General features: G+C 48.6%; 1 protein-coding gene across 3 annotated transcripts; it reads right to left on the bottom strand.

Moving 5' to 3' along the window:
* Positions 1-277: 277 nt before the first annotated feature.
* AP1G1 (adaptor related protein complex 1 subunit gamma 1) lies at positions 278-26375 on the bottom strand. 3 transcript variants are annotated; one of them, XM_083514774.1, is made up of 23 exons: positions 24480-26375; positions 17017-17220; positions 14549-14673; positions 13803-13944; positions 13305-13401; positions 11966-12042; positions 9284-9379; positions 8432-8512; positions 8226-8324; positions 7868-7923; positions 7293-7406; positions 6327-6467; positions 5855-5909; positions 4811-4933; positions 4584-4673; positions 4351-4478; positions 3824-3928; positions 3140-3281; positions 2711-2837; positions 2473-2562; positions 2185-2345; positions 1735-1833; positions 278-1376 (listed from the first exon to the last, which is right to left on the bottom strand). In XM_083514774.1, exons 2-23 carry the CDS (start codon positions 17215-17217, stop codon positions 1275-1277), a joined length of 2451 nt encoding a protein of 816 aa, XP_083370900.1. In that variant the 5' UTR covers positions 17218-17220; positions 24480-26375; the 3' UTR covers positions 278-1274. The 3 variants fall into 3 exon arrangements, with proteins under 3 accessions (XP_083370900.1, XP_083370901.1, XP_083370899.1); XM_083514775.1 differs by having other exon boundaries at positions 17017-17218; positions 24437-24615; XM_083514773.1 differs by lacking the exon at positions 24480-26375 and adding an exon at positions 23667-24301.
* Positions 26376-26407: the final 32 nt, after the last annotated feature.

The raw sequence follows: 26407 nt of genomic DNA, 5'->3' as shown, positions 1-26407 counted from the left end.
CGGGTGCAGACACAGCTTCTGTTTCTGTAAGGCAAACAGGCTGGCAATGAGCTTTAGGAACTTTAGCCAATCATAGATGGGAACTCTAAAGTGTTTCCCCCTTCTGTGCTGCTCCTGGAATCCTACACATGCCCCCCTAACCCACTGACTTCTGCCCTAAAAACTTCTCTCTTAGGGACTTGTCATACTTTGGAATCTTGGCCTTCAAAAACAGGAATGTCCTCTGCTCAACGTCTATGCAAGGAGCTGCAAAACCAGCTACTAAAAGCAGGAAAGGTCTCATTAAACCGCATGGTCTTTATTTTCAGTGCCAATATTACAGATACAACACAAACGTCCCAGGAGGAGAACGAATTCAAATGGAATCCAGGACTCTGACAGACTCAGGAAATGAAAAGGGCTGAGGGGGGAAAGCAGCTTTGCAGTGGAGTCTTGAGATGAGTCTTTCTGCAGGCAAATGGTGCCCCCCCCTTTCCATCTTTAAGCAACACACATTTCCTTTCTACCCACCTACCACAGCTGACAGCCAAGGATCAGACAAGAGGAGTTCCAAGATTTAGGGTGGGGGCACGCTGAAGAGCGACTTGCTGGAGGGAGCAGCCAGTCTCGTCCATCATGATGCTTTCTGAGAGGGAGGCACTGGCCAAAGAGGGCTTGACGTTGCTGCCTCCACCACTGAATCCTCCAAAGCAGAGCTTCTGTCCAGAACAGCAGGTCCACCTATCCATCCCCTTCTCAGACTCAAGCCACTGCCCTCGGGGTGTGCAGTCAAGCGTAGAAAAGGCCCCCCACGTCAGGGAACTCCAAGGAGAAAGGATCACCAGCATCCTTGGAATACATTTCCAACATGAACTCTGGATGAAAAGTGCCTGAAGGTGGTAACCCGGCTAGCAAGGAGCCGAAACAAAACTCGCTTCACTCACTCACTCACTCGCCCACGCCCACCGGAGGAGAGAAGATGGCAGGCGGGGAGAAACAGTCGCACATGCCACAGTGCACCTCCCCTCCCCCCTCTTCCAAAACAAGGGGAACGTGGCTTCTGTGGCAAGTGTGGCTCAGCAGCCAGGAGAGGAGAGAAGAGAGAGCGAGCCAGCAAGTGTCTTAAGAGATATGCTTCATCAAGGTGAGCAAGGCCAGTCCTCCTGCTCTGCAGCAGCCGCTGCTCTCGTCAGCTCCCCTGGCCATGGTGCAAGTGGGGGGATTTCTGGAGTCACAGCGCTCTGCCCAGCGTTCCTTCGGCCAACCAGGTGGGGTGAGGAGGGTGGGGCCAGAGCTCACTGCCAGGACTGAGTGGGAAAGTTGTTGACTTCTGCCAGGTCCTGCATTGCTGAGCCCTTGTGATTATATGTCAGCTTGATCCGCATGCGGAGCTGTTGCTACAAACGGGATGAAACAAGAAGAGGTGAAGAAGATCTGGGCAGGAGGGGTGAGGGTATCACTCTTGCAGAAGCTGCAGTGGAACCACCTCAACTTCGTTCAGTTAAATAGGTGCCAAAAGGCACAGAGTTCATCCAGCAGGACTATGAAGCTAAAAGCTGTTTAGATTCTGCCCCTGAAGGTTCAATGCCACCCCCACCCACCAAACAGAACAGCCACAACTAGAGGCCTTCAGAACCAATGCATGACCTGTACCATCAAGCACTCAGAGGCTGGGCACCACTCCCAGCCCAGCTGCTCCTACAGCCTCCTCATGCTGAACATGGCAGTAGGTAACTCACTTTCTCATTTGCTCACCTTCTGGGGGTTCAGGACTTTAATGACTTGTGTGATGGTCCCTGTGTTAAATGCTGGGATGACGCTGCTACTGGGAGACAGGAGCTGCAGCTGGAATGTCTGGAGGGAGGCAAACAAAAGGAAGAAGGGGGCACACTTTCACCTGGTTTTTCTGCTGCAACTACTGCTGCTGCTGCAGGAGGCCCAAAGCTCAGGCTCAACTCCAAGTACAGTGAAAAATGATGCACAGCACCTAGCCCTCTGCCTCTCATCAGAATGTGCTCCTTTTTCCTGCCACAGCAAGACACTTATGACCATATCAAAGGCAAAGGGCTGGTCCTAAGGGTCCATCTACAGTTTTGGAGCCCAGCCAGTCACAGGAGCTTGGAAGTCTGCCTGGAAACACTGTCTGTCCCACTGCAGCTAGGAGGCCACCAAAGCAGATGCTCCTGCCCCAAAGACCAGCCTCACCTTTGGTACCGCAGCCTGGAAAACAAAGTCTGTCATGTCCAGCTCGGTGCTGTTGGAGGCCTGTATTGTGATCACGGTGACGCTGGGGTTGGTATTTGAGCGTTCAAAGGCAAAGTCAATCTTCAATCCATTTTTGTTGTAGGCTGTGATTGGGGGAATGCCTGTGGAGATGCAGTACTGGTCAGAGTCCTGGAAGGTGCCCTCTCCAACTGGCCCTTACAAAGTCTATAGTACACATTCCCCGCCCACCTCAGCCGCTGCTCAAACAGCGAGGTTCTACAGTCCTACCAGCAGTTATGTCATTGAAGATGGGTTGCGAAGAAAGTCCGTCCAACAGAAATGGGGGTTGCGATATCTGTGGGGCAGGAGCTGGAGGTCCTACAGGAGAAGTTATGAAAGAAAGGGCAGGGTTAGGCTGAAGTTCTTCAAGGCAAGGACCAGCGCCAGTGCCTCCAACAAGTAAGAGATCTTGCTCAGTTTCTTCCCCGCACCCTTGAATCTCACTTCCACATGTCCAGCACCTCACCTGTTGGGTTGAGATCCCCCAGGAGATCCAGCAGCTCTCCACCAGCAGAAGCTGGTTTATTTGGAGGGGCTGTTGAAATGATGGGAGTGATGTCATTACCTCCCAACAGGTCCAGCAAGTCGTTTGCCTGGTAGGAAACACCAAATCAGACTGTTAAAGGCACTTAGCCAAGGAAGCCATCTAGTCTCAAAACCTCCCTGAGCAACATTAGCTTCTGAAGGGGGCCAGCAGAGAAAGCTGCCTCCTGTTCCTGTGGGGGCTCCACAATTGCTCCTGCAGCCAGCTGTGGGCTGCAAAGCAACAGTTCCCAAAGGAGTCTTTGATGCTGTCTAAGAAAGAAGCAACCCCATGCAATGTTGCTCTCTTGTTTGCAGGAAGGGAGGGAAGAATAGCTATCTTGAGTGTTGCACTGGCAGCACCTTCTCTTACCTGGCTGGTGGGCTGGAGGCCAGAAGGGGGAGGTTTGGTCTCCAGCACTGTTGGCTCTGCCTCCCCATTGGGTTGAGTGACATCTGTGGGGCCATTGGTGGTCAGTTTCTCCATAACTGGCATTCTCTCAAGCAGGGCTGACCTGCAAAGTGGCAAGGCTGTTATCTCCTGGGCAACTCACAGGCTAGGAGGAACAGGAGTTACTCCTCAGATCTGGTGTAGAGAGGGAGTGAGCTCCCAACCAGTCAATGTCAGAGGCAATCTATTTTTAGTCAGTTCAAGTCCTCTATTTTTGCTATGCAAATAGGTCCAGCTGAGACAACCAGTAGCTTCCCCCAGTCACATGAACCAATGTAAGAGTCTCTATGATGTTTCTTCTATGGGGCTAATGGTTTGGGGCCTATAGAGGTCACGTACTAGAAATGGTTGGTTGCAATCAGCACTGTCCCCTGGTAGCTCTTGTGAAATGTTCACCAACAGGTGTCAAGCCAGGCAGAGGTCTCCTCCTCACACTGACCAGACACCAAGAGGTCTTCAACTTCTTCAGGGTTGGGACCCACTTCTTAATTTACCACCATATGTTTGTAAGGTGGTGATACTGATACTACTGCAACCCTGCAGGTTTCCAATCCACCAGGCCGAAGGTCAAAAGGCATGGGGACAGCAGTGTCCTCTAACACTCACCTCATGTGATCGTACTTCTTGAACAAGGCATTGTACTCCACTGCCCTCTGCTGGAGCTCCACATCAATGCTGCTGCCGTATATGGACACCACTTTCTTAATGCGGCTAGAGATGTAGGAAAGAAATGGTGACAAGTGGCAGCAGGGCAGGGGCTGCGGCTTAGCAGGAAGCAAGTACTTCTACCAGCTCTGCAACTGTAGCAGCTATGTGTGTCTTGGCCCAGCCTTTCGGGTCCTTGGGAATCAACTATGTCTCCTTGGACTAGTGGCAATGCCTGGCTTCTGTAACACAGAAGTACAGCTGGACCCCTCACCAGGCACTTCCTTCTCAGGATTAGATAACATGGAAATATGCATGTGGTTACTTTTTTTGGGGGGGTGCTGGTTAAGATTCACAAAGTAAGGGTTCATGAAGCTTACACAGCAGCAAGCAATGGGATCCAGTTATCTCCTGATTATTTCAAGGACTGCAATAAAGATCAAGCAGCATAGGCAGAGCCCCCCTGCCCCACCCCTGAAAATACTCACTTGACAGTGCAAGTGAACCGAGTGGACAGCTTCATGATGGCAGTGAGGGCATAGCCTCGTGTGACAGACACAGACATGTTGGAGACTAGGACACTTTCCAATACATCAAGGACTTCATCCTCCGTGACCTGAGCAAGCCAAAAGGCAGAGGTAAGAAGGATGGGCCATGAGACAGATGGGAGAAAACTTCACCAGAGGCCAAGTAAAATCTTTATCCCTTTCAGTAGGCCTACCTGGATTGGCTCCTCCTCTTCACACTGACCAGACACCAAGAGGTCTCCATACTCTCCTATACACCAGGAAGCTACCTGCACCATGGGCTGCTACCAAGGAGAAGGAGGACAGGTGAACTCAGAAATGCCATCTTCTTACCCAAAGTAACAGAGGTTCATTGACACAATGCCTCCCCTCCCTCTCCCCTGCAACCCAACCCACCACCAGCATCACTCTGGGGACTTACTTGGGAATAGTCACCCATGATGGCTTTGTAGAGTCTCTGCACAGTGTAAGCATGCATCTCCATGCTGTTGGTGATTAGCTGGATAAGGTTGGGTACAGCATCGTCACGAACATAACTCCCTGCCTGGAAAGAGGACCCAGAGAGAGGTTTACAAGCCATCCACTTGATGTTTTATTGTGCTTTTAATTCTGTTGGGAGCTGCCCAGAGTGACTGGGGTAACCCAGCCAGATGGGTGGGGAATAAATAAATAATAACAATACTACTAAATTATTATCATCATCATCCAAGAAAGCCAGGGAGTGGTACTCAAAAGCAGATTTCTAGACACTGCTGTAGTCAATTAGTTTTTTTATATACCACTTTTCTTAGGGTAAAGATGGCTTACATAAAAATGCAGTAAGATTTAAAGCTACAATTAACTGCACCACCATTGCATATTTGGCAAGACACCCCCCCCCAATCAAACCAGCTTCCAAAGGCTACAACTCTTGCAAGTCTTTGGCGAGCCCTAAGTGGGGATGAGCTACTCTTGACTTCCCTCTGGCGATCAGGCCAGAAAGAATTGTGGCAAAACCCCCACTCCTGGCTGCCAATGACTTTCCTTCATGTGTCAAGGATCGATAGAGCAAGGTTTGATCAGAAGACAGTCTTTATAGAGGCTGGTCCTGGGCTGCCATTGCTTTAAAGGGTGATTTTAACCTGAAGCACCAGCACCGCGAATTGGGCCCAGAAGAACTCAGGGAGCCCCTAGAACTAATGCAGCCTCGTCCTTCATTCATTAAGTCAACAGCAGCAGCAGCAGCAGCAGCCTGCACTTGTAATGTAAGCTCCCACATCATTTTCAGAGGCAACCCCATGCAAAATACATTGCAGCAGTCAGTCCTCAAGAGTTACACAACTATGTAAAAATCCCACCAAACAAGAACCCCTCGGTAAGTCCACCACCTCCATTGGTGGCTCTTGGGACACACAGAACTGACAGGTCCTAAGGCTCAGAACAACTGTTTGGGGATACAGGAACAACAGACAAGGTCAGCACTCACCGTTGTCAAGACTCGCATGATTGTGTCTATGTGCCAGCGCTTAGAAGGAGCATATCTGAAAAACACAGTAGATGCAAAGCTGTGAGGACATTCCTTCTCCAAATGTTCCTTCAGTTCCCAAATGTACGGCCGTTTTGGTTTTCCAGACATGGATTAGTCAACTGCGTAGCTTGACTGCACAGGAGAGAGGCTGAAGCTAAATCCCTGCATTCCACCAGGGGCGAGTGACAGGACCACTACCGCCGTTTGGCTCACAGGGTGATGGTATCCAGGTAGCATTATCAGAAGGACTAGCATTGGCAGAGATGGGTCCAGCCTGAAAATGCTCCTCCCCAGCTGTAGCTGTGAGCAGCAAGTGGGAGTGAGTTGTGGCCTCCCGAAGTTGTGACTGCAGAGCAGTGGGGGGGGGGGTAGCAGGAGAGGAAGAGGGCCACAAACGATGAAACAAACACAAATTATTTGGATTTCTTACTTCTCTGCTGCAAGAAATATTCCTGAGGCACAGTCCGCCTTGAACTCTGGCTCACAGGAATCCAGAAAATACAGTAGTTCCTTCATCATTCCCCGGATGTTGTTCCCATTCACGAGAGCAAAGCTCAGCTCCATCGCCCGTCTGGAGAAGGGGAGAAGGGATTCAGAGGAAGGGGAGAGGAAGGGATGCAGCTCTGCTGACCTGGGCCTGAGCACCACCAAGAGCCTACACATTTGCAGCCCCTATACAGACAAGTCCCCCCATCACCCCAAGGAGCTTTCTAGAGGCCACAAATGTGCTTTGTCAGCTGCTTGAGTGTCATCATTGCGCCAGGCGCTCTGTTGATGGATCACTCTTAGGCTTCATCCTACAACAGCACCAGCCAAGCCAGAAGGCTCCCACCTCTCATCACTCCAGGGTCCCAGTATGAAACCTAAGGGGTGGCCAAGTTCAAAAACAAGTAGTAAGACAGAGCAGGAGTTTGCAAGGAGAAGCAAGCTTCTTGGTTGCAGACCCAAACCCTTTAAAGCTAGAAAGTAGGTTACTTTAGGCGGGAATAAGTATTAGGGATGACAGCAAGATGACACGAGCTATATAAAATGATGCATGGTGTGGAGAAAGTGGACAGGGCAGTATTTTTTCTCCTTCTCTCATGCTAGAACCAAATTGGGTTATCCAATGAAACTGAATGTTAGATGATTCAGGATAGACAAAAGGAAGTACTTCACATAGTGTATACTTAAATGATGATATTTACTCCCACAAGAAGCAGTGATGGTTACGAACTTGGACAGTCATAAGGGAGTTCCCTGTGGGAAAAGGGACCATGCTTTAAACAACAATGCCTCATAAGTAGCTTCTGGCTCACAGTGGCAGGCAGAGGAGACAGGTGAGGGGTGATAGAGAATGAATCCTAGATGGTTGGGCCACCTGGACCCACAGTCCTAGCATACCAATCTGACTCACCGTTTGATGGAGACGTCCAGATCTTTTAGGCAGTCCACAATGGTGCTTCTGTGCCGCTGTACAGCATTGTGGTCAGTCTGCACAGTCTTCAACAAGGATGTTAAAGCTACATATCTGAAAAAAGAGACCTGTTGCTTTAGACTATGGCAGCTGTTCTGTGTTACAGCACACTAGAAGGCTTTTGAAGACAGCACAGCCAGGCAACCAAGGGAGATGGAGCAAGCAGGTTGAGTGACTTGCAAGGGCAGCCAATGCAAACCTCCAGGCAATGGATTCTAACCCTCTCATCTGTATCAGAGCACCTGGGAAGTGAAAATGAATTTCTCTCAGAACCAATTCTAGCCAGGTAGCCTGCTAGACCAATAGGATGTGGAAAAGAGAGCCCAGAATTTCACATGGTGCATATGGTTGTGGCAGTACAGACCCAGGCAGTGGAAAGGACTGACCACTTCACCTGCAATGGCTGCCCTGGCCACGCCTCAAAAACAACCAATATTGCCACAAGAGACCTGGAGAAAGCTGTGCCTGCTCCAACCAGAACATGTTTTCCATCCTGGACCTGTACTCTGACCTACCTGATATTTTTGTCGTTATTGAGCAAGAATCGGCCTAAGATGTTAATGGCCAACACCTAGAAAGAGACAAGCAAAGAGACATGGGTCAGGAACATCTATTTGTTACTTTTCACTCTCCAGCCAAAAAACTCCCAAAGGGGATTGGATCTATGAGCAACCTCAGTGACCCAGGTTCTTCCTTGTCAGCTGGTCTGCTTCCATGCAAGAGCCCTGAGCTGCTTTCATCTGACTCAAACATCATTTAGAGGTCAGGCCCCCATGGGAATGCTTGGCTATGGCTGGAGAAACTATGATGGGCCACAAAGCTTTGTTTTGCTCAGTGTCTCTCCTAGGATCCCACAAACCCAAGATTACGTACTCGCAGGCCACTCTCAGACTTGATGTCCATGATAGTTAAGACGGTTTCGTAAAGAATGGCATTTCCCACATTTTTACTCGTTTCAGTATTCGTGGCCACCTGGAACACAAGACAGACAATCTCACTTTCTAGCTTCCTCCCTCTAGACCAATGCACCACCTTCCCTTCCACCTCCCAACAATGATTTGGCAGGCTGCACCCCTCACCTGGGCAAGGATGTCATTCATAGCTTCACTTGAGTCATCATCATTTCGGCCTAGAATTCTCAGCAATCGTAGGATTCGCACCTGAAAAGGACAAAGTTCTCCTTTTGAGCTACAATGGACCCAGAAGGCTCTGGGTCTTGAAGTCAGTCACTGCATGATCCTCTTCATACTTGAGGGAGGAGGCTGGGGGGGGGGCTCCATTCCCTGGCCAACATTCACTCCTCTCCCTGCCCAGCACGTGCCTGGCCCATAGCTGTCAAGTGTCCCATATTTGAAGGGACAGTCCCTTATTCCAGCGCCATGTACCGCTGCTGTCCCTTATTGATGGATGTCCCTTAAATGATGTCCCTTAAATTTCAAATGAAGCAGCTCCTCTCCCTCCCTCCCTCCCTCCCTGCCGGCCAGGGAGGAGGAAGGCTCCAACTGTGTTGCATAGCTGTGTTGCTCACCCAATAAGAAGTCTAAGAACGACTGGGGGGTGGAGCTTGCATGCCTTGTGTGTGGCTAGTTAATGCAAGCTGAGGGTTTTTTTGAATGCTGGACACCATTTTGTTGCACGTGCTGCTGCAAACTTTGCAGTGCAAAGCCAGGCCGGGGAGCCATCTTAAGTTGAGGCTGCATAGGCCTTGTGGTGCATGTGATACAGATTCTATTCAGTTGAACCTCTGGTTACAAAGTTGGTTGGACAGTGTTCTTGAAGCTACCCAGCATGAGTTTGACCAGACTGCAGGAGGACAGGAAGACTGGAGTGCTGGAACAGGTGAGGCTGTTGGTCCCTTATTTTCAAGGCTGCTGGTCCCTTATTTTCAAATCTGTAAGTTGACAGCTATGGCCTGGCCCCAAAGCCCTTACCTGCAGGAAGGGGTCGCTGATTCCAGAAACATCATGCTCGGGGGAATAACCAGACATGATGAGGTTCTTCAGGATACGGACTAGCTGGGGCACAAGCTGCAGAGGACAAAGAGCCATCAGCCATCTGATCTACAGCCCTGCTGTTGTACCTGACATGAAGAAGGGGTCCAAGGAGGAGTCTCTCACAGGAAAAAAGGGTATTAGATTCACCATCTGCAGGTGAGAGCTGAAGGGGCTCTCATTGCTGCTCAGCCCAACCTCACTGACCTTTCCACAGCACAGTGCCAAATAAGCCTGCTGGCCCTACACAGCCATGCTGCAATATACATATGAGTAGTCTGGTGGGCAACTGATGCCTCAAACTACTAACAGGAAGCAAATGGCTTTGACCTGGCTCCCACTGGCTGAAGCTGCCTCCAGTATCAGATATAGTGTGCCTCTGAATACCTGATGCTGCAGAATATGAATGGGAGAGAGGGCTGCTGCCTATCACATGCTTATGTGTGGGATTCCCAGTGGGGTATCTGGTTGATCATTGAGGAAAACAGGAAGATGAAACTATATAGTTCCTCTTTGTCCTGATCCACTTACAGCCAGGCTCTAACAGTCAACCATACAACTTCCAGAACCCTGTAGGTTCTTTCCCTTGCCTGTCTCCTTTTACAACCCTACTAATCTTCTGTGGTTAGTAGAAAGCACACCAGCACAGAGATCCCCCTGCTCTTGGTGCTCACTTATGTGGCCGCAAAGAGGCATGTGGGCGTGGCAGGAATAAGAGGGAAGTCTCCAAGCTTAGAATGCTGATGTGGTTCCCCCAGGGGAGAGGCTCTGTTTGGATGAAGCAACCAAGCCTAACACAAAATCCCAGGTCAACTCTGAATCCACCAGAGGCCTCCACTATTTCACTCTCAGCCTATCCCCCTACTTCTGCACCATTTGCTGTTTTGAGCACGTTAGTAAGAATTGTTAATATTTGGGCATAATTTAAAAACTGCTAAATGGATGCATTATACCTAAATGGGTTGTTTATCCAAGTCCTATTCTTGGTCCACTCACTGAAATCAACCAACTTACTTTAATCATGTCAATTAATTTCAATGGGTCTCCTCTAGCATTGGCTACAACCCAATAATTTTAAATTGGTTAACAACTTTAACTTGGTGCCAAGACAGGATAAAGCCCCAAAGAGGATTTCCTTCTCAGTGCCTCAAGTTGAGGGGCAGAGAGCAAAAGGGCCTTTGTAAAATGAAAGACTCTGCTAAGATATGGCAGCTGGCCAAATATACAAACTTTAGACAATCTTTTAGGAAGACAGAGATCTTGTTCAATCTCATTGCAATATCTCATCGCTTGGAACCCTGCTTAGTCATGTCACTGAGGCTTCCCATACCCACCATTATTTTGCTCTAACCATGCACAAGTCATAACCAGTGATGATGGGACAAGCATGGGGGAGCAGAAACAGCTGTAGAGATCAGTCTCCAGCCAAGCAGAAGCAAGTAGGGAAGGAAGAGGAGTATCTCTGCCTTCAACAGCTGCCCATAGCATAAAGGCAAATTGCTCTGAACAGGGGCGGTTCACTCTTCCACCTTCTCTGCTTACTACCCGTCCCACACCTTATAGAAGCCTTGTACCAAGCCAATGGAAAACACCCACCATGAACAGCACAGATGCAAACCCCCCTCACATCCCTCAAAGATCCATCCAACTGTAGCAGAACCACCTGAGTTTCAAGAGGACTGTAACAAAGATCCAAGGTTGCCTTAGGCATTAGGTTTAATCAGGGCATTAATAAACTCAACTACAAACACAATTAGTCAAGCTGCAGTATTAGTGCAGTAAGCGATGGATTGGCACAAACCTCAACAGGCCCAATGAAAGCATGCATGGGGGGCATAGGGGAGGAAGAAAAAGTGAGTGACTCTTACCTTTTCATTCTAACCCACCACAGCAGGATTCCAAACAGACAAAAGGGACAGAAGAGATGAAGCAGGCGTTAGGGAGAGGAGCAACAGCTCACAACATCAACCACCTCATCCACCTCCACCAGCAGCAGCGGCAAAACAAAGGGCAGGAAGGGTAACCAGGACAACAACACCTGAAGCACAACTGCACTCAACTCTCCCCAGCTGGACCGACAGCTTCATCTACCTCCCTGGCCAGGTCCCTTCTGTGTTGGGCAACAGTTCTCCACGCACAGCCCCAACAATGGGAGGCAGGCTGGCAAGCAGAGGTGGCCCTCTCCATGGCTAAGCAGCTGGAGAAGCAGCGGCTCCTGCTTTGCTCAGGATCTCCCTGGGTTTTGAGGAATTTTCGGCTCCCTCTCCTCAAATCATTGCTGAGGTGGTATTACTTTATAAAATGGAGAAAACAGAATGTGCTCTGCAAGAGCAGCAGCTGGAGTGGCCTGGCCCAAGTGCACCACCCTGCCCCTCAGTTCCACAGGAAGGGTAGAAAAGACATACCCTGGCATAAGCACAGGGGCTTCCCAGCTGCAGGGCTTCCATTCAACCAAATGGATATTTTGCCAAGGAAGGACACATGCTTCTCTCCTGCAAAGCCAACCCATCAGCGACTGGAAACTGACACCCACGTCAGTCCCTCAAAGGTAGGAGCCAAGCTGCCTCAAAACTCTGCCCAGAGGGGCACATGCAATAGGGTGACCCGTGGACAAGGACTTACCTTTCTAAAATGGGCTAGCATGTCTGGGCTTCTCTCACACATTTCCGTAAGGAGGACCACAGAGGTGTGAAGAACACCTGCCAGGAAAAGAGAAGAAGGAGCCTATGCTTTACATGGCCATCACCAAGGACTCGCCACAGTTGAAGATGGACTATGAGAGACTGCAAGCTTTTAAGGCAGCAGCTTGGCAGCTTCTAACCAGCAACCTGCCCTCTGAGCCTCAGCACTTCTGGGCCAGGATCCTCAATACACAAGATAATCCTCTGTATGGAAGCCAGAAGTGGTTGTGGATGAAAAAGCAGAGAGACTTCAATCCTAGGCCAAAGCAGCCAGGCCTTTTTACTTTTCCCTATGAGAAACTGCTGATAAAAGGATAAGCTGCAAGGAACTCTTTAGACCCCTCCAAAGGCAGCACTGAACTGAGCTCTGTAGCCTGTAGAAACATGAGCAAAGCTTGGTGGCAAAGGGAGCCTCAAACGCCTCTCTCCTTCAACCCCACAGCCAAAATACAAGTGAGGCAGATGCTGCAGAGTAGGCTGAAGCCTGCTCTCCCCATTGCCCACGTTCATGCCTCCTTCATGCCAACAACACACACTGCAGCAGACTGGAACTCACTAGCTCACAAGATACCTCAAAGGGCCAAGCCCATAAGGCTTGCAAGCCCACTGCTGGATACAAACCATGATGGCTGCATATTGTTACTACTTCAGATGGGCTATGCCTCTAAATACCAGTTGCTAAGAATGCAATGTTGTGCCCTTGTCCTGCTTGTGGCACCAGGCTGGCCACTGTGAGAACAGGATACTGGAATAGGTGAGGTTTTGTTCTGACCGAGCAGTCAAGAGTCTCCTTCCATTAACCCCACTCCCCTTCCTTTCCTGAGCTTGACTGCACTCCCTGTTATGGGATCTGGCTTCCTTCACTCCCTTCATTCCCCTGACCAAAAGTACCTCAGTGGAAGGTGTCCCAGGTTCAATCCCTGCCACCATTAGGTAGGACTGGGAAAGCACCCTGTTCCAAACCCAGCTGTTCCAAACCTAGTTAGTTACCTGAGATAGGTGGCCCAGTGGGCCAACTCAGTGCAAGGTAGCTTCCACTGTTCTAAGGGAAGGAGGGAGCAAGCAATGAGTCCACCAGAACTGAGTTTCAGAGCATAGAAATACATAAAGTATGCTTGGCTCCTGGCCTTGATGCACATGGCATTTATCTACATGAGGATTTCTATGCCATTCCAAACTGCCCAAGCTTTCTTATCATAACCCTTCAGGTCCTCATATTTCTTTAGTCCACCCCAAAAATACAGAGTGCCTTGGCCTTCCCTTGCCACAGCAGGCCTTACCATGATTCTTCTCATTCAGCAGGTTCTTTGTGGCTGGCAGGAACATTTCCATGAGCTCAGGCACCTTCCTGATGACGTGAACAGCACACAGGGCTGCCTATGGAAGAATTGGGGGGTGGAAGGGGGAGTGGTCAGCAGATGTGCAGGCAGCCCTCTACACAGAGACCCCTAAAAGGGGATCTCTCTCTCGAGAGAGAGAGAGAGAGAAACACTATGTAGTTTATTTGCATTTTAACTGTAGTCCTGGTAAGTCTTAACTGTGGGCACAAAGAGACCACCCTCTGCCAAAGGCCAGTCAAAAACTCCTTACAAAGATCTGGGCAGTGCAACTTCCTGCTGACATTTGAGAGGAAGCAAAGCACAATCTTAATGTAAGAAAAGGGAAGAGCTTACAGTTCAACAGATCTAGAGGATTCCCCCTCCTTTTGGGGAGGGGGTCTCCTAAGGTTGTACCTTTGTCAAATAAATACATACATACATACATACATACATACATACCTTTTTCCTCAAGTAAGAATTGGAGGTTTTCAGGAGCTTCTCCACCTCCCCGGCTAGGTCACGACACATTTCAGAGGAGCCCATGCAGCCCAGGGTGCAGAGTGCCAGGCCTTGCACATACTGTGTGCTGTGATTAAGGTCACTGGAAGAGAGAGAAAGCAGCAATGCAAGGAATGGCTGGGATAAGGCACTCCCAGATACAAAGCAGTCGGCCTCAAGCTGACAGCGTATCAGATAACCCTGGGGATAGCAATGGGCTAGAATGCTTTCCAGGGAACAAAGAACAACCAACACTTGTCTCAGTCAATGACAACGCAACTGTGTCCACCACACTAACTCATCTGTGGTCAAATGCCCCACAAGTTCAGTGGCATCTCTACAACACCAGAAAAAAATGACTTAAGTGTCTACTGAAGTCATATTACAGATACTCCCGCCCAGATGCCTTCCATAGCTCTACAGATCCAGGTCCAGAGACACACAGCAACAAGGATGAGAGCTATCTGCAGCATGGTGGTGCATCTTAACTGCTCCCATAGAAGGTAGCTTCAGCTCTACAAGGCAAGCAGCTTATTACCTGCCTTCCTAAACCTCCACCACCACTTTCTGGCTGCGATCCTCAGAGGAGGGTGCATGACTAAGGTGTGCTGAACTTCAAGGCTCAACAAGAATATTCCAAGCCCTGCCAGCAGGTCCACCTTTGCAGAATAGCTCTCTTCCCACCCTAGAAATGAAAAAGGCCTTACTTCTTGATGCAGTTGGTCATGAGAAGGTGGACGTCCTGCCTCTCATCCAGCAGCAACATGGCTCCAAGGTAACCAATGCGTTTGTCCGTGAATTTCTGAGAGGCAATCAGTTTGAGGCACTCCAACTGCAAGAGGGGGCAGAGAAGCCAGAGGGAGTGACTCTCCCCAATGCTTCTAACATTTTTGTCACACTCACCATGGCAACTGTGCTACCACATCCTGGTGATTGATTAGCCTTACTACCAACTCCCTCCATGACTCCGAGGCTGGAAAGAAGACTGGCAGTTGTTGGGTTGCTTCACTGTCAAGGTGTTGAGCACATCTCACCTCCAAGCACCAAGCTGGCAAGCTGCTCTCCTGCACTCCCCTGAGGAGAGACCAGCATGAAGCTTCCTTGGCAGTGGCTGCTGCTGGCTGGAGGCACCCTGAGCAGTGACCAAATAAGTGGCCTTTCTTGCAGGGGGTGGAGGTGGCAGCAGGTGCTGGGTGGAGGAGCTCAGAGCACCTCTGTCCAGCAGTGCCTTAGCCAGGATATTCCCACTTGCTTTTCCTGCAGGAAAGACAGTGGTGGGTGTTAAAAACCTGGTGGCAACAATTTTTGGCTTTGGGTTGTGAGGGGTGCCAGATGAGAAAGGTTGAAAGAAAAGAATGAACTGTAGCTGTGGACAACTGAGTCTGTAATGAAACCTGAGGGTTCAACCAGGACTCAGCACAGTTACTACAATGCTCAGACACACCATTACTTAAATCCCCTTCAGTTCATGGGCTCAGCCATGAGAATGAAATGGATCCTAAAACTGAGCACTTCTGTGGCAGCTAAATGCCTCGCAGGATCTGAAATATTTCAATGTGATTTAAAATCAAGGTTTGACTTTGCTCGCAAATCCTTGCTAAAAGCAAGTCCCAATTAGCCTTGGGGCTGTCTGTAGGAAGAATGTTGGTGATGGTCTAAGTTTGCCTGTCATTAAGGCTGGTGGGGAAATGATGGCAGGATAATGCTTCACTCACAATCTCTTCAGCACCACAGCATGAATCTATACAGGATCTGTCCAGTCTTTACAACTGCAGAAGAGCAATGGCAAAGCTGCTTTTAAATAATCCATTCGTTCTGCTTTCTAAATCCAGTTATTTCCCAATCACGCAGCACCCAGCTTAGGCTAAAGTTTCAGGTTAGGTTGATAAGCTCAGCTGGTTAGAGTATGGTGCTAGTAACACAAAGGTCACAAGTTCCTATGGGATAGTTGCATATTCCTGCACTGAAGGGAGTTGGACGAGATGATCCTCAGGGTCCTTTCCAACTCTACAATTCTATGAAACTCCTGTATGAGGTCTAGCAGAAAAACACATCTGCTGAAGAAGAGGCAATTATGCCAAGAGCTTGTGGCCCACCTCCTAGGCCTTCCTGGTGTTCTGAACGAACTCTCCATCATGGTATGCAAGGAAGACAAGGCGCAGCAGCAGCACTTCAGGCTTGGAGGGAAATGAGAAAGGTTTCTATCTGTACACAGCCTGTTCAAATGCCTGCCTGCTTCCTACATGCAGAGCTCAGTTCAGTAACCTGATCTGAGTGAACTGCTCCCTTGATCTAGCTGAGCAGAGGAGGAGCAACTTTGACACCAATATATCCCATTTCAGCTGGAGCAAGAGAAACAAGCCACGCTTTTCCCACGGCCCACTCTTTCAGGCCTTTTTACTTGGTAGCTTGGGCTCAGGAAGGGCCTTTTGCTGGTCTGGTTGCCTTTCCAGTTCTCAAATGAATGGCCCAGAAACATGGCAAAGAAGCAAGAACACAGCCACACCTTCCCTACCCATAGCAGAGCTGCCCATTATCCCTTTGTCCCCCTAGCCTTGTGCCCTTGCACAGAGCCCAGAGGATTGAATGGCCCATTGGTTTTAATTCCCAACAGAGGGATGATGCACTATGAAAGAGACATGCAGTGTGGCTGGAGAGCTCCATCATGAAACTTCTGCTCATCACATGCAGAACCAGCATCTGGAAACTAAAACCTCTCATAAGTCTTCCTGTGAACCTTCTATCACACCACACACACCAGTCAATTTACAAGCAACTTAGAAAGCAAAAGTTAATGCCATGAGATTAACTCCCTGGCAACAAAACAGAGTAGAACAGCTCTTGGGAAAAGTTAAGGAATGGCTTGGACACTTTAAAGATCACAAAATATATCCTTTGCTACAATAAAATGATGGAATAAAACCATGAGGATTGTGATATGCTCCTCCTTAGGTTTCTGTGAGGCACATGAAAATATTTCTCTTCCACAAAGGATTTCCAGCCCAAGAAAGAACTTGAGTTAGTAATACGCAGCAAGAGGAAGACAACTGTGCAGTTTCCTACAGGTTGCAACTCTGAAGGCACTTTGCCAGCATGATGAGCCTCCCCCAAACATCCAAAGCTAGGAATTTGCAAAAGGGCTGCTGCCACTACTGATGAAAAGAAGAGGGCCTACCTGTCCAAAGTGTGCAGGGTAGCCCAACATGTGCATGTAGAGCAACTTGGCCACATTCCGGCAGCGGTAAGTGTTGTCCTCTTCTCGGAAAGACGATCGGATGGCAGCACATTCTTTTTGGATCATCTCCCTTTCTTCTGCCTGGGTCCGTGCTGTCCGGATGGTCCGGATCAGCTCCCGGAGTCTGATGGGGGCTGGCATCCTCTGAGAAAAAAGATAATGGGGGGAGGGAGAGATAGTGAGCAGGGAATCAAACCTCAGCAGTTAAGTCTTTAAAACAGTACCCCATGAGAAACCGTAGAGAGAGGCTGGTAGGGTCTCCAAGCTGGCATTGGTTATACTGACAGAACTCTCTATGGTTCAATCCACGGTGTTTATCCCAAGTCAGCCATCTCTGCCACAGCTGGGACTCCAGAATACTTCAGCCTCAAAAAGTCTGTCTTCCCTGCCAAGTGGCTTAAGATATCTGTAGTAAGGAAAGAGATATGGCTCTGTTGCCAAGGTATGTAATGATGTATTCGCTGCAGCTCTGTCTCCACTACTGCATGGTGGAATGGGTGGCAGACTAAGGCTGGTGATAAACTGACTGCATGTGCTCTTTACAACACACACAGCTCACCTCTCATGGCAAACCCAAGAAACTGATTCTTTCTTCCTGTGGCTGGTCCCTAATCACCAGGAATTTCTGCCTAAATTTGCATACCAGCACAGATAGGAGCCTCCTCCCTCCTTCTGCCATCCCCAAATAAGGCAAAAGTCCTAGATTAATCAGCGACCCTACACAACCTTCCTGAGCCTTGGATTAAGCCCTGCTTGTGAAAACAAACCTGAGATTGAAGCAAACCATATTATGCAGCCATAAAAGCATCTGAATCTGCCGGCCCCAAGGTGAAAGCTTATTTACAGGATCTAGCAAACCACAGGAACACCTCTGGCTCAAACCCAAATATTCTACTTCACTCTGGATTTGCTTTTCAACTAAAGGAAACTCCCATTATATTTCAAAGCAGCCTTTGGCCCCAATGCATGGGTAACTCTCTGCTACCCTGGTCTGTTTATCTGCCAAACAAACTGAAATAAATTATCCACAAGTCAGGAGGAAAAAGTATTATTTTCAAGGCCCAGCATACACTACTGCATAATACTAATATGTACATTACTTTTACGAATGAGAATGGTCATTCTGATATTGTACAGTTGTACCTTGGTTCTCAAATGCCTTGTGACTCAAACGTTTTGGCTCCCGAACGCGCAAATACAGAAGTGTTCCAATTTACAAACTTTTTTGGAAGCCAAACATCCAATGCGACTTATGTGGCTTCCAACTGAGTGCAGGAAGCTCCTGCAGCCAATCAGAAGCCGTGCCTCAGTTTTTGAACGTTTTTGGAAGTCAAACGGAATGGATTCTGTTCGAAAACCAAGGTACAACTGTATCGTTCTTTGGAATTTAAAATGCATGTGTCTGTAAATACATCTCATACAAAGTAAATCATATCCAAGTTTACTGTTACCATGATATAATAATACTTACAGAGCGGACACATTTTTAGACCAGTCAAACATGCAAACCTAAGTTTCAATTAGCACAGCTAAACATGAGCAAGCAAGTGTCATTAACATTGTGAAGACAATTTTCATGCCGATGTGACATCTTACTCCTGAGGACCTGATGGAGACAATCAGGGTTTCATTCAAGTCCTTTTCGTCCAGACAGCTCTGCCCCATTTCAGGCTCTTCATTATGGCTGTTTCTCAGGCTTTTTCAAAGCAAGGACAGCGGAGCCTGAGTGGGACAGTTCCAGAAGGGTGGGACATCCCCTCCCCCACTTTCCCAGTACTGCCTTAAGCAGACTACTTTCAGTACACTCCCAGCCCAGTGGTTGCCTAAAAACTGAGCCCAGCACTCAATGGACACCAGCACTGCTGCTGCTTCTCACATGTGACCAAACCCAGAGCTGATTCCAAATGCACTTGCAGGCCCAACAGGTAGCCACTGAGCCCAAACGATGAAACCCAGGAAAAGTCTATGCTGTTATTTAAAACCGTGGGAAGAAGCTAGGTAGCCCAACTCAAGGCCTCTTCTAAAGGCGCTTCATCAGTACAAGTCACATTACAGTGGGCTGTGGCTCTCTTTTAGTTGAGCATTCAAACTGTGACTACACCAATCCATTCAGAGACTTCATTTGTTAAGGGTTGTGCAATAAATAACGGACAGAAATTCTAAATTACGCAGCTCTAGACTGAGCACTCAGCATCTGTAGATGCCTACATTTTTGACTGATGCATTTCATAAAAACTACAAAATGTGGTTAGATGTTCAACAAGCTACAGAAACCACTGCAAGTTCTCTCTTATTGCTTGTGAAATCCACTTGTGCCAGCCCATTCGTTTCCCAAGCTGATTTTGTAAGGGCCTCCTCACATCCACCTTCAAAAGAAGGTGGCTGTCAAGTAGGAGAAACAAAAGAAGGACACATGCCTTTCAGGTCATGCTGCTGCTGCTAGCTACAGAGCTGGAAGGGGACCTCACAAATCATCCTAGTACAACCTCTTGCAGATCGATGGAGGAGACCTATTACTACACACACCAGCCCCAGAAGGTTTTAAAGCAGAAGCTGGATGGCCACCATCTTCCAAGGTATTCTGAACTGCCTCTCTTTGGTAGGCTGAACAGTCCTACCTGTCAAGAAAACTGTAGTCAGCAGGTGGGTGAAAGACATGGTCTCTGATGAACCTTTCACTTATGAAGACAGCCCTGTATCGGGAAGTTTTTAATGTTTGACATCTTATGTTTTTATATGCGCTGGAAACCCAGCTGGATGGATGGGGCATTATTATTATTATTTGAAAACTTCAGCATTATTTTTTCTCCTTTAACATTGATTTCCCACTTTTCCATCCCAAAACAAAATGTTCAAACCACCGAACCACCATCATAAATCCTAATATTGCAGCAGCAATATAAAAATCCAAGGCACACACAGAGGAAAAACATCTGAAAAATGCATGGCTCAAGCCATACTGTTCTGACCTGTTGCCTGAAGAGAAAAAGGAGGCCATCGGCTGAGTCCATGGAGAAGAGTCTCATAACCAAGGGGCCTCCACCATCACCAAGAAAGCCTAACCGCATATGTCCACATGCCATAGGTGGAGCCCAGAGCAGGGCTTCCCTTCAGCAGCATCTGCAGCAAGCAGGCAGTCACCTACAGATGAACTGATTCCATGGAGTTCCAAACCATCCAGGTAGGGACTGACTCTAGGTCAAGTTTTCTTGAACTCTAATAATGTGCTCTCAAGCCCATTCTTGGGATCAAATGGCTGTTTTCATTCCTGCTAGCAGAAATAGTTCCCCTATCCCGGTCCTGTTTACTGGGTGATTTCACATTTATCCAACCAACCTCATTCTATTAACTATATTTCTGGACTTTGCTTCCAAATCAACATGCAAAAATGATTCCCCTTCTTCAAAAGCCTCCCTTTCTGCTACTGAGAACAAACATGCTTCCCAAGACACTCCTCTAACACTGCCCCCTGCAACACAATATGAAGTTGACAAGAAGTCTGCAGCCTCCCTTCACAGATGGGTCCATGTGCTGGTTGAAAGCAGAGGACTCTGTTCAGGCAGAGAGATCTCATCAGAGCTCTCTATAGCCACCAGTCTCCAAACTGGAGGCTTCTCATTAAGGGAATATTTATGGTTATATATTCTTTCATTCCACAATTTACATTTGCCACCAACATAGCGACATAGTAAATTGCCTTCTGTTTGTGTCAGACTACTGGTCCATCAAGCTCAGAACGGTCAACACTGACTAGCAGTTGTTCTCCAGGCTTTCAGGTAGGGGGTCTCTCCCAGCCCTACCTGGAGATTGACCCTGGCACCTTCTACTTGCCAAGCTGGTGCTCCACTACTGAGCCGAATTCCTTCCCCATGCCATTATTCATTCATGCATGTTATTAGATGATTTATGTCCCTTCACAGAGTATCCAAGGTGGTTTATGGAAAATAAACCACAGCACAAACTGCAGGTGTTGCAGGATAATGGAGACTGACCAGACTTCCAGGGCTGATCTTCTGGCGACAGAGAAGCAGAATTATTTCCTTTTCCCCAAGTGCTAACCAGGGTAGACCCATGCCTGGTAGAGAGTCTTGTTCCATCTTGTGCCTTCCAACCTTACTGCCAAATCTGTGTGGATTCCTTAGGAAAGGAAGCTGTTGCCATAATTACACAGGAGGATCCTGGTGGATCAGAGCAAGCACACAACCCACAGTGAGCCAGCTCCTTCCATGTTTCATGAGCCAGCTTGAGTCTCCATCCAAAGCTCCCAGTTAAGAAGGAGGCTCTCAGGCTGCTTCTAAGATCCAGAAGTACTCATGATCTAACTTCTAATAAGACGCTTTGGAAGAGCTTCTTAGTGAATCACAACCTTCCAGAGTAGCCAACATACCACAAGTGCCTTTATGACATTTTAAAAATAATCTCTGGTAAACAGATGTTTAGTAAGAAATGCTCTGATAGCTATCTGTCTAAAGTGGCATTCACTCACCAGGATGGAATTTCTGGTTGCCTATGACTACCAGGTGAGTTGTTACATGCAAGGCTGTCCTAAAGCTCATCTTGCTATACTAAAGTTGACCCCACCTCTCTTCAGGTACTCCAAGGTATGAGTCACAAGATAAACCAAATATAAGAACTCTTTCAAAGTAACAACACTCTTAACGGAACTTTCACAATGAGGGTGGGCCCTGATACATAGCAGGATGAAGCAGTGCACTTCAGGCAGCATAATGGGAGTGGCCAAAGCTAGAGGGAGGCTGTACTGCTGTTTGAATGGTACAGGGTTAGCCCTACAGAACAGAAATTTGAGATCTACCTCAGGCAGCAAGAGGTCTCAAGACAGCACTGTTCAGATTTCAAACAGTTTCTGATTGCAGGTCCCAAAAAAAAACTCTCAGAAGATGCCCAAGCTGAAGAAACAATAAAAAACAGGTCTTTGGTTCAAAAACACCTGCAATTACTCCTAAAATCCAACTCTGCCATAAGATGGTCAACATGCAAGCCAACGCACAAAGTAAAGTTTATTAACTATGTTTGGGAGGAGAGACACAGAACGCAATTCACCGCCTCAATGCAGGTACACCCTGAATTACCAGCCAGACATTGTTAACAAAAACAGTGACAGTGCAACCATACTGGTGGAAAGAAAGTGTACTACAAATACAAAAACATCCAGAATAAGCTCACAGCAGTGTTAGAAACTATGATATGTAAGTTAGGTGCCAAAGGGCTCCTTAAACCAAGGCTACAGTCACCAAAACAGAATATCTAGTTGCCATTTGAGGGTAAGATGGCTCTAAAGTCTTATTTTTCAAATGATGGACTAATTGTGATTATCAGTGAAACACCTGGCTAGTTCAGATGACTACCTTGAACTACCCGTAGGTTAAGAACTTTGAGATCTTAAAGAAGAAAAGTCACTTGATGCAGGGACAGTCCACATACATATTGGCCTATTCCTACATCTTTTTCTAAATGGTGACACTGACCATTCATAACATAGGAATGTTCTTCACAACTGTGACAAGGTCAGTGGGGTGGGGTAAGTGAAGACAAACTACAATAATTAACTAACGTTGCTCCTGCTTAGGCTGCACAGAAAAAGCATTTTGGTTCCTGAAATTCATTCTGATTGTGCAGATAAAATATCTCATGGTTGCGAGTGGTCAATCGTCAGGTGCAAAATGCACCTGGCTAATTTTGGACACTTGCCCATAGCCAGCAGAAATTCAACAAAGATAAAGACCACTGTATTCAGACAAAAGACAAGCATACTCCATCTGCAATACTATTTAAAAGCAAATCTTCCCTCTCATGATATATCTTTGAACTACACCAAACTTAGTCAATGTAACAATCCTGCCCAATTGTCACAGTTTCTTTCAAGAGACACAGAGGATTTTCAGCATACACTAGCTAGACATTTTATAAAAGAGGGGCCGTCTGTCAGACAGGTTCTGTTAATCATTAGTTATAAGGTAGCACCATCATTCCACATGATGCTTTGCAGAGAATCACATCAATATGAGCTTACAGTTTCTAAATTTTAAATGGCAGATGAAGGAGAAATGTGAGCAAATACTCCATGTTGCAACAATGAAGGTGAAACCAAAGGCATTAAACAACAGGCTTCAAAGTAAAAATGTGTTTTGAGGAAGTGTTTGAAGAGAAGAGAAAGAGATTGTCACAAAGGGTTTCTTGCAAGGAGTTCCAGTCTAGGGGACAGAAAACTGGGCAATCAAGCTGCAGCAACTAAGGATATGGGCAGGACTATCCATATTAAAATAAAGTTAAGTTAAATTTCAGAAGGTCTGCAGATGTTGAGTAACCCTCTTCCAACTGTTACTCATCTACAAGAGTACTACTAGATAACTCCTTCACAATCATTAACCTCAGTAGGAAAGCAGCTTATCTCACTTGTAAGACCCTTATAAATTCTTACAATCAAATGGAATAAAACTTTCGTTAAATAAAAATAAACAAATATTTCCCTCTCGACAGGAGGGCAAGAAAAGGAACTGCAATGGCTTCTTCAGGTCAAGTTGACAGGTGAGCCAGCTGGCTGGACTGCCCTCTCACTTCCCCGCACCCACCCCTGGTCTTGGCCTTTCCTTTCCCCAGCGCTCACTGAACAGCCATTCTTTGCAAAGCGTCGGAATCCACATCCAACAGCCTTGAGCCTTTTCCTAGTGTCGACCCTGCCGTAATCGGAAGTGACTCTCAGTCTCTTTCCCCGACGAGGTGTTCCTAAGCCCCTTGCTCACAAGGCCTGTCAAGGGGCGAGTCGAGTCTGTTTTCTTCAGACCTCGGATAGGAGCCGATCCGATCGTCGGAGGCCCGGGCGAGCTGTACAGGGTGAACCGGAGAAGACTCTCCTTGTCTATAACATAAGAGGCCACAGGCACTTCCGCCGACAGCAGAGACAGAACTGGCCGGGCGAGGAGAAAAACGCCTCGAATAGCGGGAGGGAAGTCATGGGCTAAGGAACGCCGCCTAGGCTGGCCTTTGCTCGGGACGCGGCGGCGCGGACGGAGGAACAGCCACCTCTTGCCCGGGAGGGCGAAGGGCTGCTCCGGCAGGGGCAGCAGCCCCGCCAGGCCTCACGAGCCAGCTGGCGAGTCAGACGGCAGCAACCCTCAAGGAACACGGTAGCGCGCTCCCTTCTTGCGCTAGGAAGCGGCGCCTCTCCCCTTAGCCAGCCGACCCACCCACCGACCGGAAAGCGCCCGGGCCCCCGGCGGCCAAGGCTCAGTCCGTCCCGGGAGGCGGGGCGGGAGGCGGCGGCGGCTGGGCCTTGCCCCGGGCGGCGGCGGCGGGCCCAGGATCCTACCGCCGAAGTAAAAGCAGCAGCAGCAACACCTACCCTGCCTGGCAGCGCCCCTCCTCTCTCCCCGTGCGGCACTCACCGGGCCGGATCCCTACGGCGAAGGCGGCGGCGGCAGTAGCTAGAGCCTGGCATCCAAAATGGCGGCGGCGCGGCCTCAGCACCGATACCGCAGGCGGAGGAATCTGGAGACCGGGACTCACTGACTGCCCTCTCTCAGAGCTCGGCGCGGCGATAGCCTGCTACATCCATTAACGTTGCTGCGTCCTCCGTCGCCGCCGGCCGGCGCGTTTCGTGGCCAGACAGAATGCTCGGCGCTTGGAACCGCGGTAACTGGCCCAAGAACTCGTTTCCTCCGCGGAAGTATCTGTAGCGGTGTCACACGATTAGCGGTGAGACTGCGCCGTGGCAGGTAGTGATGACGTCAGACGCCTGCCTAGTCACCGCTGCGGCTGTGCTCACGACATGCGTCCGGCCGGGTCGTATTAGCGAACTTTAAAGTTCCGTTCTGGATACGAAACTTGCCCACAGCCCAAGAAGCGAAGCGCCTGCCCGTCCTTCGAGAAAAAAACCAGCTGTCAGGGCGACTGAAGCGTCTTCGCCAATTGCGAATTGCCGGGGGCTAGCCTGACAGTAGCGGGGCCAAGTCCGTACAGAGCACGTGCTTTCCTAGCAAGCTCAATCTTAAGCAAGTTTACTCGGAAATATATCCCAGTGCTTTGGACATACACAGGACTGCAGGCTTTGCACGGAGCTCCAGTGTCCCGTTTCTGAGGCCGCAGAGAGACGAAGAAGCTTGCTGGCAAGCACCTTGTTTGAACGTGGAGAGCCTCCCGGCTCAACCTCCTCTGATTTGCGTGAAACAGTTTTCGCTAATGTGGCCGATACATCCATTTCAGCTCTGGCCTCTCTTAGGGCTCTATAGTTCCGCGGCTAGTATTAAGGTTTGGGGGCTAGAAAGCCTCGCCACGGAATATATATTGGTCACTTCAATCGTTATCTCTGATAGTCAACGTAGGCGGCTTTTTGTACTGCTTCCGCATTCCATTAGGGCATCTGGCTAATCGCTGGGAAACAGATGGGGATACTGTAGGAAGCTGTCTTAAATTGAGTCAGTCTCTTGGTCCACCTAGCTCAGTATTGCTTACACTGGTGGTCAACAGCTTTTCACAGTTTTAGGCAGGATTCCTCACTCTGGCCTACCTGAAAGTGCCTGCCAGGAGTTTAAGTCTGGTCCTGTCTGCAAGCAAAAGCACATGCAGCCCTTCCCTTCCCTCCTCCACTTAGTTTGATCTAAGGGACAAGCAGAGCTTTTCCTAGGATCTCGCCAGACAGCGGCTTTTTTTTTTAGTTGCAAATCGATGGGCGACAGAAGCCCCACTGAGAGCATTCGTCTCTTTCTCACAGACACAAAGGAAAAATAGTTAAACAACTCAACATCGAGTGACAGCTCTATCCCATCCCATCTACCTAGCACCAGCAAGCTGTTCCTGTCCTGCCAGTATAAGGCCAAGGCCACTTTTATGCTTGAAGGTTGGAAAGTGCTTCGAGAATTGTTGCCCTTGTAAAAGGAACTCGTGCCGTGCAGAGGCTGTGACTGAAGCGGCCTGGCTCTTTGCGGTTTTGGAAACACTTACTGGCTGCTTCCCCTTCCTTGATTTGCTTAGCGTGAATTTGACTGTGGCCATAATTTACGCATCTTCTCGGTTTAAGGCCTAGAATAGCCAGCCGAGAAGCAGCGCTAGCTTACTCGTTCCTTTCCAATCCCAGTTTGATACCAGCAAGTGGGGCGCTTCGGTTTTCCTGCCGCAAAGGCACGAGGCTGGCGGCTTCATCATCTTAATAAAAGACGCACACCACACAGTGGAGAGACCGCTTCAAGTGCACAAGCATCGCTTATTATTTCTCAAGCCAGACCTCAGCAGTCCTTACAACAACCCTACAGGTAGACCAGTTATGGCTCGACGGAGTAGAGCTCGGGGGGATGCCGGGGCGCGACGTCACGTGCAG

This window comes from Podarcis liolepis (genome assembly GCF_965112155.1).
Source record: "Podarcis liolepis genome assembly, chromosome: 7".
Taxonomy (NCBI): domain Eukaryota; kingdom Metazoa; phylum Chordata; class Lepidosauria; order Squamata; family Lacertidae; genus Podarcis; species Podarcis liolepis.
This window is presented reverse-complemented; position numbering and strand designations above follow the sequence as displayed.

Bases quoted from the DNA above. Each gene is read 5' to 3' on its own strand.
- AP1G1 (XM_083514773.1), bottom strand. From the start codon at position 23,738: ATGTGGATTCCGACGCTTTGCAAAGAATGGCTGTTCAGTGAGCGCTGG. The intron at 7,407-7,867 runs GTAGGTCAGAGT...CTCTTTTTTCAG, and splicing joins AATAACGACAAAAATATCAG to ATATGTAGCTTTAACATCCT. The intron at 2,346-2,472 runs GTAGGACTGTAG...GCATCTCCACAG, and splicing joins CTTCAATGACATAACTGCTG to GCATTCCCCCAATCACAGCC.